General features: G+C 41.4%; 1 protein-coding gene across 1 annotated transcript; it reads right to left on the reverse strand.

The window, feature by feature from the left end:
- Positions 1 to 10,538: 10,538 nt before the first annotated feature.
- On the reverse strand, positions 10,539 to 14,352 carry cebpg (CCAAT enhancer binding protein gamma). Its single transcript, XM_087793895.1, has 2 exons — positions 13,914 to 14,352; positions 10,539 to 11,700 (listed from the first exon to the last, which is right to left on the reverse strand). The coding sequence occupies exon 2, from the start codon at positions 11,620 to 11,622 to the stop codon at positions 11,125 to 11,127; it is 498 nt and encodes a 165-aa protein (XP_087650021.1). The 5' UTR covers positions 11,623 to 11,700; positions 13,914 to 14,352; the 3' UTR covers positions 10,539 to 11,124.
- Between the last annotated feature and the right edge of the window lie 516 nt (positions 14,353 to 14,868).

Below are 14,868 nucleotides of genomic sequence, written 5' to 3' on the forward strand. Positions count from 1 at the left end.
GGAACGCACCTTTGCTGACGTCATGTAATGCCAGCTATGAGACGGGCGGAGTCTGACGTCACTGAGAAAGCGTTTCGATATAATTCAGTAACATTTTTTTTACACGTGACTGTTGTAGTCATGTGTATCATCGTTACTAAATAAGGTTTTAAACTTAAATTTATTTGTTGTTATCTTAAACCAGCGCGCTGACGACTATTGTGATGCTGCAGCGCCCTCCAGTGGCCGCTCGGATTGTCCGCTAGTGTTGTGTCATCAGTTTGTTCTGGAAAATTCTGGAAAATAAGATTCTCTCGATAATGACTCAGTTAATTAATAGTTAAGAAAGTGTGTGAGTGTGTGTGTGTGTGTGTCTGTGTCTGTGTGTGTGTGTGCGTGCGTGTGTGTGTGTGAGTGTGCGTGTGTGTGTGTGTGAGTGTGCGTGTGTGTGTGTGGGGGGGGGGGTGTTTGTGTGTGGGGTGTGTGCGTGCGTGTGTGTGTGTGTGAGTGTGCGTGTGTGTGTGTGTGGGGGGGGGGTGTTTGTGTGTGGGGTGTGTGCGTGCGTGCGGGTGTTTGCGCGCGGGTGTTTGATTGTAAGTGTGGGTGTGTGCGTGTGTGAGTGCGCGCGTGTGTGAGTGCGCGCGTGTGATTGTGTGTGCGCGTGTGTTTGCGTCTTGACCGTGAACTGTTTTTTATTGCTTTTCCATCAACAAAAGGTTATTTTGAATCATCTTTCCATTGACTCCTGCACACACATCACACACACACACTTATCCGTTTATACACACACTCATATTCATACACACACTCATATTCATACACACACTCATATTCATACACACACTCATATTCATACACACACTCATATTCATGCACACACTCATATTCATACACACACTCATATTCATACACACACATCACACACATCCACTTATCCGTTTATACACACACTCATATTCATACACACACTCATATTTATACACACACTCATATTCATGCACACACATCACACACATCCACTTATCCGTTTATACACACACTCATATTCATACACACACTCATATTCATACACACACTCATATTCATGCACACACTCATATTCATGCACACACTCATATTCATACACACACTCATATTCATGCACACACTCATATTCATACACACACTCATATTCATACAAACACTCATATTCATGCACACACTCATATTCATACACACACTCATATTCATGCACACACTCATATTCATACACACACTCATATTCATACAAACACTCATATTCATGCACACACTCATATTCATACACACACTCATATTCATACACACACTCATATTTATACACACACTCATATTCATGCACACACTCATATTCATACACACACTCATATTCATACACACACTCATATTCATGCACACACTCATATTCATGCACACACTCATATTCATACACACACTCATATTTATACACACACTCATATTCATGCACACACTCATATTCATACACACACTCATATTCATGCACACACTCATATTCATACACACACTCATATTCATGCACACACTCATATTCATACACACACTCATATTTATACACACACTCATATTCATGCACACACTCATATTCATACACACACTCATATTTATACACACACTCATATTCATGCACACACTCATATTCATACACACACTCATATTTATACACACACTCATATTCATGCACACACTCATATTCATGCACACACTCATATTCATACACACACTCATATTCATGCACACACTCATATTTATACACACACTCATATTCATGCACACACTCATATTTATACACACACTCATATTCATACACACACTCATATTCATACACACACTCATATTTATACACACACTCATATTCATGCACACACTCATATTCATACACACACTCATATTCATACACACACTCATATTTATACACACACTCATATTCATGCACACACTCATATTCATACACACACTCATATTTATACACACACTCATATTCATGCACACACTCATATTCATACACACACTCATATTTATACACACACTCATATTCATGCACACACTCATATTCATACACACACTCATATTCATACACACACTCATATTTATACACACACTCATATTCATGCACACACTCATATTCATACACACACTCATATTTATACACACACTCATATTCATGCACACACTCATATTCATGCACACACTCATATTCATACACACACTCATATTCATGCACACACTCATATTTATACACACACTCATATTCATGCACACACTCATATTTATACACACACTCATATTCATACACACACTCATATTCATACACACACTCATATTTATACACACACTCATATTCATGCACACACTCATATTCATACACACACTCATATTCATACACACACTCATATTTATACACACACTCATATTCATGCACACACTCATATTCATACACACACTCATATTTATACACACACTCATATTCATGCACACACTCATATTCATACACACACTCATATTTATACACACACTCATATTCATGCACACACTCATATTCATACACACACTCATATTTATACACACACATCTTTCAGTATAACTTCAGTGACCAGAATGAAAGGTGTTTTTTTTACCTGCAGGGACTCACACACAAACACACCCCCCCACACACACACACACACACACAAACACCCCCCCCACACACACACTGACGCACAAACGCAAACACAGGCACACACAAATCCACACACACTGACCCACACACGTGCACACACACAAATCCACACGCACTGACACACACACACACAAATCCACACGCACTGACACGCAAACGCGCACACACACACACACAAATCCACACGCACTGACCCACACACACACGCATACACACATCATTTTTTCTGTGTTGTTTTTAAATGTTCTTGTTTTTATTTTATTTTGATTTATTTGTATGAAAAATTTCTGTATTTTCTGTGGCTATTGGAAAAAACAATTCAAACAATTTCATCAATAAAGTTCTACCTTACCTTACCTTACCTTACCTTACCTTACCTTATATGCCCAACGCATTGTATTCAATTCAATTGTATTGAAAGTGTCATAACAATGTTACAGTATCTCAAGACACTTTACAGTGTATTCACACGCACACATATGCAGGCACCTGCACATACACACGCACAAACACACGCACAAACACATGCACACACATACACGGAGAAACAAACACACGCAACATGAACACACTTACACGAGACACACACGCAAAAACACACGTGCACACACGCACACGGAGAAACATACACACAAACACATAAACACACAGACACATACACACAAACACATGAACACACAGACGCATACACACAAACACATGAACACACAGACGCATACACACAAACACATGAACACACAGACACATACACACAAACACATGAACACACAGACGCATACACACAAACACATGAACACACAGACGCATACACACAAACACATGAACACACAGACACATACACACAAACACATGAACACACAGACACATACACACAAACACATGAACACACAGACGCATACACACAAACACATGAACACACAGACGCATACACACAAACACATGAACACACAGACGCATACACACAAACACATGAACACACAGACGCATACACACAAACACATGAACACACAGACGCATACACACAAACACATGAACACACAGACGCATACACACAAACACATGAACACACAGACACATACACACAAACACATGAACACACAGACGCATACACACAAACACATGAACACACAGACGCATACACACAAACACATGAACACACAGACGCATACACACAAACACATGAACACACAGACACATACACACAAACACATGAACACACAGACACATACACACAAACACATGAACACACAGACACATACACACAAACACATGAACACAGAGACGCATACACACAAACACATGAACACACAGACACATGAACACACAAACACATGAACACACAGACGCATACACACAAACACATGAACACACAGACACATGAACACACAAACACATGAACACACAGACACATACACACAAACACATGAACACACAGACACATACACACAAACACACGAACACACAGACACATACACACAAACACATGAACACACAGACGCATACACACAAACACATGAACACACAGACACATGAACACACAAACACATGAACACACAGACGCATACACACAAACACATGAACACACAGACACATGAACACACAAACACATGAACACACAGACACATACACACAAACACATGAACACACAGACACATACACACAAACACATGAACACACAGACGCATACACACAAACACATGAACACACAGACACATGAACACACAAACACATGAACACACAGACACATACACACAAACACATGAACACACAGACACATACACACAAACACATGAACACACAGACACATACACACAGACACATGAACACACAGACACATACACACAAACACATGAACACACAGACACATACACACAAACACATGAACACACAGACGCATACACACAGACACATACACACAAACACATGAACACACAGACACATGAACACACAAACACATGAACACACAGACACATACACACAGACACATACACACAAACACATGAACACACAGACACATGAACACACAAACACATGAACACACAGAAACATACGCACAAACACACGCGCACACGTACGCCGAGACGCAAATACACACGGAGACACACACACATCCACGCATAAAACACACACACAGAAAAAAAACACTTGTTTTGCCAGCGTTGTAAACGCAAGACAGGAATTAATTCTGGTATTTTTTTAATTTGAACTTTATAAAAATGAAATAATACGACAAATAGATGAATTTACTAAAATACTTCGTTTAAATAAAATACACATAATAATTAATCCAAATAAAGTAAATTTAATTTAATGGAAACAAGCACTTACAAACAAATCAAGACACAAACACACGCAATAACACACACACGCGCACAGACGTCTATTACACTTTTTCATATCGTGTAATGTGTTGTTCCACCAGCAGATGGCGCTGCTGCTCCATCATGTGTCATCAGTTTGCAGCTGGATTGCGTAAGACGAGTCAAAGAGTGACGCAACAATGTGAAACACACGCACGCACGCACGCACACACACACACACGGTGAGGATGGACTGTCATGAACTTTACATGAACACTATGAACATTTGATTGACATCGAGACACGCACGCGTGCTCAAAGATGCGACTTTCCGCGTTCTTCAGTGACGCACGTGTGTGTAGCTGTGATCTACACACACACACACACCTGAAGATGAAGTGTGTGTGGTTTGTGTGCGTGTAGCTGTGATCTACACACACACACCTGAAGATGAAGTGTGTGTGTGCGTGTAGCTGTGATCTACACACACACACCTGAAGATGAAGTGTGTGTGTGCGTGTAGCTGTGATCTACACACACACACCTGAAGATGAAGTGTGTGTAGCTGTGATCTACACACACACACCTGAAGATGAAGTGTGTGTGTGCGTTATTTTGATTGACAGCATCTGTTGTGTTGCATTCGTAAACGCTGCTGGACCGTGAACGCACCTTTTAGCGGCTTCTCTTGTGAAGTTGATGAAGTACACGCACGCTCGCACACGCACGCGCACCTGCAGGTGAAGAAAGCCAGAGATAATAGCGCAGAGAAAATACACAAATTAAATGAAATGATGTTTGAAACATTGACACACATAGAAACACAATACAATAAATGATATAAAGATATAACATCTGAACAAATGAATGAAACGAACTCTCACCTGATCAATAATCTATAAACAGCCTGACAAGAAGGTCAAAGGTCACCTGACAGTTTGTCTGTGACTTTTCACCCAAATCATTGAGAGTCCCTGAGTTTGTCATTTATATACGTGTGTGTGTGTGTGTGTGTGTCATTTATACATTTGTGTGTGTGTCATTTATACATTTGTGTGTGCATGTGTGTCATTTATACATTTGTGTGTGTGTCATTTATACATTTGTGTGTGTGTCATTTATACATTTGTGTGTGTGTCATTTATACACATGTGTGTGCATGTGTGTCATTTATACATCTGTGTGTGTGTGTCATTTATAAGTGTGTGTGTTTGTCATTTATACAAGTGGGTGTGTGTCATTTATAAGTGTGTATGTTTGTCATTTATACAAGTGTGTTTGTGTCATTTATACACATGTGTGTGCATGTGTGTCATTTAAACGTCTGTGTGTGTCATTTATAAGTGTGTGTGTTTGTCATTTATACAAGTGTGTGTGTGTGTCATTTATATGTGTGTGTGTCATTTATATATATCTGTGTGTGTGTCATTTATACGTGTGTGTTTGTCATTTATACGTGTGTGTGTGTGTCATTTATAGATATCTGTGTGTGCGTGTGTCATTTATATGTCTGTGTGTGTGTGTGTGTGTAATTAATATACATGTGTCTGCACGTGTGTCATTTATACAAGTGTGTTTGTGTGTCATTTATACAAGTGTGTGTGTGTCATTTATACGTATGTGTGTGTGTGTGTCATTTATACAAGTGTGTGTGTGTGTCATTTACACGTATGTGTGTGTGTGTCATTTATACGTATGTGTGTGTGTGTGTCATTTATACGTATGTGTGTGTGTGTGTCATTTATACAAGTGTGTGTGTGTGTCATTTATACGTAAGTGTGTGTGTGTCATTTATACAAGTGTGTGTGTGTGTCATTTATACGTATGTGTGTGTGTGTGTCATTTATACAAGTGTGTGTGTGTCATTTATACATAAGTGTGTGTGTGTGTGTCATTTATATGTATGTGTGTGTGGGTGTCATTTATACAAGTGTGTTTGTGTGTGTCATTTATACATAAGTGTGTGTGTGTGTGTCATTTACACGTATGTGTGTGTGTGTGTGTCATTTATACAAGTGTGTGTGTGTGTCATTTATACGTATGTGTATGTGTGTGTCATTTATACGTATGTTTGTGTGTGTGTCATTTACACAAGTGTGTGTAATTTATACGAGTGTGTGAGAGTGTTGATATGTGTGCATGTGTGAGTGCGTGCATGTCCATTTCACTCTGTGTTGTGTTTATGTTTTGGTGTTTGTGTGGTTTGTGGTTGGGTGTGTGTTTACGAGCATGTTTGCGTCCATAAACGTCTTCACGTTTGTGTTTGCAATGTTCACGTTTGTGTGTGTAAATGTTCACGTTTGTGTGTGTAAATGTTCACGTTTGTGTGTGTAAATGTTCACGTTTGTGTGTGTAAATGTTCACGTTTGTGTGTGTAAATGTTCATGTTTGTGTGTGTAAATGTTCACGTTTGTGTGTGTAAATGTTCACGTTTGTGTGTGTAAATGTTCACGTTTGTGTGTGTAAATGTTCATGTTTGTGTGTGTAGATGTTCATGTTTGTGTGTGTAAATGTTCAAGCAATAATACAAAAATACTCAATAATAAATAAACAAATTGTGTTGCTTTTCTCTGGACCTCATAAATGCAGTCAAAGGGCCATGTTTGGCCCCCGGGCCTCTACAACGGTTCTAACGACTCCATCTTAACTTTCACTCCGGCGCAGGTGACGTGGCGTCAGTCTTGCGCGTGATTGGCCGACGCTCTGACGACCTACAGGTCACACTGGTTTATCGAGGTCCTATCAGTGCAGCAGATACAGCAGGAAGCTCTCGGTTCGACGCCATCACGGTCTAATATTGACACTCGGGCCCAGAATAGAAGCCGCGACTGTTGACTCGGTTAATGATCCACGAGGGGCCCCCCGCCCCCAGAGCAGATTTGATGCGGCCCTGGAGGTCCATTACAAACCATATTATTCAACCAGATGTTTCTTATTGTGAAAAAACTATTAAACGACGAAAGGTCTTTTATTTTGAACTTTTGAACAAGCATTGAATTATTTTTTCAATTGAATTCAATCATTTTTATATTGAAAAGCTTCAATTATTTTTTCCAAATAATTGAATATAAATTAACAAAGTTAAAAAACTGAATATTTTCAAAATAAATTCCTTTGGTCCAGTAGCTCGGTGCTCTATTGGTTTAGTCTGGTGACTCTATTATACCAACATTATTACATTGAATTCAAAAGACTACGATAGTCATTTTAAAAAAGTATCATTTATACACCTGTGTGTATGTGTTTGTGTGTGTCATTTATACACTTGTGTGTGCATGTCAATTATACACGTGTGTGTGTGTGTTATTTATACACTTGTGTGTGTATCATTTAAACACATGTGTGTTTGTTTGTGCGTGTGAGTCATTTATACACATGTATGTGTGTGCATGTTTGTGTGTGTTATTTATACACTTGTGGGTGTGTGTGGGTGTGTCATTTACAAGTGTGTGTGTGTGTCATTTATTCATGGGTGTGTGTGGGTCATTTATACACATGTGTGTGCATGTGTGTCATTTATACATGTGTGTGTCATTTATAAAGGTGTGTGTGTGTGTCATTTATACAAATGTGTGTGCATGTGTGTCATTTATACAAATGTGTGTGTCATTTCTAAGTGTGTGTTTGTGTGTGTGTGTCATTTATGCATGTGTGTGTGGAAAACATAGAATATATTAAAATACCTTAAATAAAGTTATTTTTCAACATTTAAACAACAGAAATGAATGAATTCAATCATTAAAAAAACAAGAAATAAAGATTTCTATTCATCAAATGTGACGCCAGGTTTAAAATATCATATTATTAAATTAAAAACATAATTTTAACGTCTTAAAACAAGTGTTTTTCTTTAACTTTAACTAAAAAATAAAGTGGAAACAGCGCCGGTTTCGTTACCATTCGTTCTGGACGTCCCTCTCACAGTATCGGAGCCTGTGATTGGTCAGACCCCCCCCCCCCCCCAGTGGAAACCCCCCTCACAAATGAGACCCACATGTCGGTATAAAGCAGGATTCATGGTGACAGGTATCAAAGCACCTTCCTCTCTCGCTGCATCGGATCGCATTAGCGTCCGCTCGCCGAGCGAGGCAGAGCGCCACGGTTGCCACGGAGACCAGGCCCAGAAGAGGGGAACCGGAGTCGACGGGTCAAAGGTCAGCCCCCCCGGAGTCTGGACCTGGACGTGATGACATCATCGCTCAGCTGTTTCAAACTGTAGACCCGCCGAGCGAACATGGTGTTCATCATGATCCCCAGATGTTCTGGAGCGCTCGCTGCCAGATTCTCATAGGAGGAGATTTGGACGGAACCACGACATCATCACTCACTTTAATATCCCAGAGTTTACATGGATCCATCTGGACCCGAGGAGAGCATCGTGGGAAAGAGACACGCCGGAGAGAAGGTCCGTCCAAGGAGGCCCGGAGGAGGTGAGGAGGTTCAGAGGACCTTCGGAGGAGGATCGTGATGAAGACGCTTTAATGTTCACCTGAAGACGTGTTTCCTCACAGATCTCATGGAGGAGGTGAAGCCACCAGAACCCTTTCGTTTTCAATCATTACTAAACTGAAAGTATATATTATTTTAAATTAAATCATTTACATAGAGTTGGATCTACTCCCAATAATTTAAAAATATATATTTTTAAATTAAATATTTTGACTCTTGTAAATTCAATACAAAAACAACACCAGACAAAACTAAACGAACACCGAGCCACTGGATCGAACGTTCAGCCGATCGTGTGACGATCCAGAGAATCTATCAAGTTTCAATGTCAGGTTTAAACATTTGAAAAGTTCAACCATCAGAGTCTGATGACACCGACATACTTCCTCCACTTTAGGACTCAACCCTCGTATTATCTCAAAGTGACCCGAAGGCCCAGAAACAAATGTGTTTGTGGTATCCCTTAAGTCATCTCTGGGTCAAGGTGAACTGCCTTCGCCACTAGATTTGCAATTTTGGAAGCCAGGGAGGTCGTTCACCGTTTTCAAGCCTCTGGGTCACCTTGACCCTGTGATAACACAAGGGATACCTCAAACACATTTTTACTTTTGGGCCTCCGGGTCACCTTGACCCTGAGACGTTTTCAAGCCTCTGGGTCACCTTGACCCTGAGATAACACAAGGGATACCTCAAACACATTTTTACTTTTGGGCCTCCGGGTCACCTTGACCCTGAGACGTTTTCAAGCCTCTGGGTCACCTTGACCCTGAGACGTTTTCAAGCCTCTGGGTCACCTTGACCCTGTGATAACAAAAGGGATACCTCAAACAAATTTGTTCTTGGGCCTCCGGGTCACCTTGACCCTGAGATAACACAAGGGATACCTCAAACACATTTGTACTTGGGCCTCCGAGTCACCTTGACCCTGAGATAACACAAGGGATACCTCAAACACATTTGTTCTTGGGCCTCCGGGTCACCTTGACCCTGAGATAACACAAGGGATACCTCAAACACATTTGTTCTTGGGCCTCCGGGTCACCTTGACCCCGAGATAACACAAGGGTTAAATAACATGGTCTACAGTAAAGAAATCAAAGATTAACTTCTTTTTTTTTTTTTTTCAAACACGAATTTAATCGCAACCGATAGAAAAACACAGACCAGGAAACAGTCGCTCAGCACCGGACACAAACGTTTCCATGGCAACAAGCTCCTCACATGCACTCGAAAACATGCAACCACGCGAGGCGTACGGTCGGCCGGGGTCAGCCGGGGTCACCGATGACTCTTAAATATTTCACGGCTGTAACGGGTCGTTTTTCTGGAGACGTTTCTCTGACGTTTGTCGAGTCTTGGGATGTCGAGTCCAAACGTAGATGTTTGAGCCTCGACAGCTGAAGACACTCGTGAAGACACTCGTGAAGACACTCGTGAAGACACTCGTGTCGACGTCCAGACCACTTCAGGAGACCACGAGGCTCGACGACGCCCATCTCTTCAGAGTCATTTCTTATAAAAATCTTAAAAAACAATTTACATCTCGACCAGGACCGGTCGCTGGCGGCGCCGACGAAAGCAGCTTCGATAGTTTGACAGTCAGTAGCATCAGAGGTCACTCCTGGAGTGTCTTTACAAGGTCGTGGCAGTGAGCTGGAGATAAAGAAGGGATGAAGGAGGAGAAGGAGGACCACGGCGTCCTCACTGCCCGTTGACCGACGCGCCGTTGGCGCCGGGGCTGGATCCCGGCGGCGCGGCGGGCGGCGGCTGCACGTTGTCGGCGAGGTTGTGGGCGTGCTCCAGGAAGAGGTCCTTCAGGACGCTCAGCTCCTTGCTCAGCAGCTTGATCTTGGCCTCCAGACGCTCGTTCTCCTCCTTCAGCTCGTTGACGCGCTGCTGCGTGTCCATGGCCTTCTGCTTGCTGCGCTGCCGGCTCTTCTTCACCGCCAGGTTGTTGCGCTCGCGCCGCTGCCGGTACTCGTCGCTGTCCTTGTCCGCCTGCTGCTTCTTCATGGTGTCGGGGGGCGCGGCCTCGCCGCCGCCTCCTGCTGCCTCGGGGTGGTGGTGGCGGTGGGCGGGCACGAGCTGGGGCGCCTGCGGCGGGGAGGAGGAGGGCGTGGCCGCGCCTGCCTGGCTCTGGATGACGCTCACGCCCGCGTGGCTGTGTGTTGTGAGGTGCGCCTGCGACGGCCCGCTCATCTGGAGTGGAAGCCTGCAGCGGCGAGGGTTGGCTCGGTGTCCTCGCACGAAGAATCCTTTGTACGAGTGTGTTCCGCCCTGAAGACACACACACACACACACACGTGTTAAATATATTGACATTAACCACCGCTCGACTGTAACACAACGCTTCCTAACAGTCGTCCTTTGAAACACTCATTTTCTACCGCTTTATCCCTCGCGGGGAGACTGGAGTCTGTCCCAGTATCACAGGGCGAGAGGCAGGGGAAACCCTGGACAGGACGCCACTCTGTCGCCACACACACACACACACGACAATTTCCCCAAGTTCTCAATCGACCTCTGTATGTTTTTGGACTGTGGGAGGAAACCAGAGTGCCAGGAGTAAACCCACATTATCCATTATATTTATATAAATATATTAATATTAAAGATTATAGAAATGATTAAAACACAGTTGAGCATCTATGACAGAGAGTAGATTTATATTTATATTACGTTTCCATTGTTCATTATATACTGGCGTTAGGGGTCAATATGACCCGGAAACAAAACGATAAAAATGAAAATTGACAAATCAAAGTGTAATTGTACCGTGTAAAAACAAGAGAAACGTAAAATATTATTTATTTTATCAAAAGTTTATTGAAATTGACTTCTTATTATCATCTTTTCATTAGTTTTAACGGGAAATTATCATAAACTCATTTTCCATATAGTCCAAATTGACAATAAAACATTATAACATCTGTACTAACATTGATACTGAATGTGCCTGGAACTTCTCTGGGTACTCCTTCTACTCCTGGACGTCTAACAGAGCCGTCTCAAGTCAAACCAGGAGCCAAACCCACCAGTCGTTCTTCAACTACATCCCGTTTCCTGTGCTTTTACACGTCAAAACTAGTCCATGACTTTTCATGTAACGATACGTTTCTTAATGGAATATTTTCTACGTATACACAATTATTTTTCTTGTATTATTAGACTCATTTTTACTGGTTTTGTAGGTACAGTATAACGCCATGATTTAAACACATTTCCGATTATGTCATCAAAACCCAGAAGTCTCCAACTCCAAGGGACTCGTTGTATAAACAACGCGGGGCGTGATCACAGCTGGATGGAGGAGGAGTGAAGCCATCATTATGTCATAATGGACTCTCGTAACCTCTCGTTCGTCCAGAAACATGGTCATGATGAGAAGTTACTGCATCGTGAAGAACATTCACTACATGTCAGTTGATCTTTAGTTGAACCTTAAGTTCCTATATGGTCATTTAATTAATTACGTTTTTAAATAATTCTACTTTCTATGGTTCTCCTAACACATGCTCCAAAAACTGACAATTTAAGGACTTTGTAAAAGAAAACGAACAATAAACATATACATTTATTTATATACATCTATAAATAGATGTTTATAAATATTGTTTTTCTTTTGCATATTCTGTGTGTTATCTTATTTAATTATTTTATTCTGCACTGCCATCACGGGAAAAAAAAACCTATATTGTGTTGTAAACTCTGGCAATAAAAAGTTTCTGATTCTGATATCGCGATATTATTTGTGTACATAGAAGTTCTAACGTGTTTACGCGAGAGTTCCTTCAGTATGTAGCGAATATCAAACTTTAAAAAATAATTAATTTTAGATTTAACGAACGTTAAACAACTCTTAAGAGATATGTTTGTCTTTTTTTTTGCCTGAGATAATGTTCCCGTGGCGGCGGGATCACCGTCACATGGACGTCATCAGAGGACTGCTCTGACGTCACACCTGCGACTTGTTTACTAAAAACGCGGGTAAACAGTTTGTTTGAGATTCATGCGACGCAGCTAGGCTCTGATTGGTCGAGGCGTTGCCAGGCAGCCGTCAGCTGTGGCGGCGGAAAAGGTTCCGGGTGGGAGCTCGGTGTTGCCTGCTCTTGCATCATCACCGTCGCCTTTTGTGTTTTGGGGAAACTCCGGAGCCACGCGGGGTCAAGAACCGAACCTCGACCGACCGGAGAACCGGACCAGTCGGACCGACAAGAAGGTTCTTCTCAGAAACGGCTGTCAAACGGAACCGAATAAATAAAAACCTTGAATATAGACAAACTTTATTCACCGTTAGGCTCACAAGAGCGAGACGATCACTCGGAACCAAACCACCGGTAGAACCCAACTGGGTTCGAGAGTTCTGGACGTTTAGGTGACTGGTGAGTTCAGGTAGCTACATGGCTAGTTAGCTTCTGTGCTAACTCGCTCTAAAATAACCCCTCGGACGTCAGACCACTTTAAATCCCGGTTAAAATCGTTGTTCTTACCTCAAGTGTCAACCCGGGAGGTGAGGTTCGGCCAAGAAGTGCTCGGTTCGGTTCGGCTTTTGTTGTTTGAACGTGGAACGAAAACGATTGCGAAATCTCTTCGGCCGTGTGTGGGGATGTTCCTCGCCAGCCAATGACAAGCGACGATGAGGCCTCGTGGCCAGCCGTCGTCCAATCACAACCCACAGCGCGGAAGAGTGATGCAATACTCCAGGTGATTGACGTGAAGACGGACCAATCGATGAGCAGCTTTAATTTATGTAACAAACAAGAAGAAACCGAGTCCAAACATGTGACGTCATCGCCGAACCCGTTTTACAACCGAGCAGAGATGACGACAGAGGAACGTCAGAAAATATCACTCGTCGGTTTCGCTTCTCAGTATTTCCTATGATTGGATCGATACACGTCAAACTAGTAGAACGAACTTAATTTACGTTTTACACACAAATAAAATCTCAGTATTGTGAAATAAGTTCTAAAATAAATAATAATAAATAAATAAAAATAAAAAGTATCTTGACATTCTATTCTATGTTAATCTTTGTTTCCTTTGTCTTTGATCTATGTTCTTTATCTTTAGACTTAGATTGTATCGTCTTGTTCTTTCTCTTTATTTCTCTTTGTTCTTCTTCTTATTTTTATTTTTATGAATAATTGCTGTATTGCTGTGGCTAATTGGAAAAAAAACAATTTCCCGAAGGAGACCTTCTGAGGGATCAATAAAGTTCTACCTAACCTAACCTAATTTATTGTAAAAAATATATATATATATTGTATATATAAATATATATTATGCGATAATATTAATTTGTGTTGCAATATTTATTTTCTTAAAAACAAATCAATTTTTCTGACAAATTAAATTATTATCAATCAAAGCAAGTTCTTATTTTTTGGGGAAAAATGTAGAGAAAGGTTTAATTTTAATTAATTTAACTTAAATTTATCAACA

The sequence above is a fragment of the Callionymus lyra genome, chromosome 6 (genome assembly GCF_982586985.1).
Source record: "Callionymus lyra chromosome 6, fCalLyr1.hap1.1, whole genome shotgun sequence".
Classification (NCBI taxonomy): domain Eukaryota; kingdom Metazoa; phylum Chordata; class Actinopteri; order Syngnathiformes; family Callionymidae; genus Callionymus; species Callionymus lyra.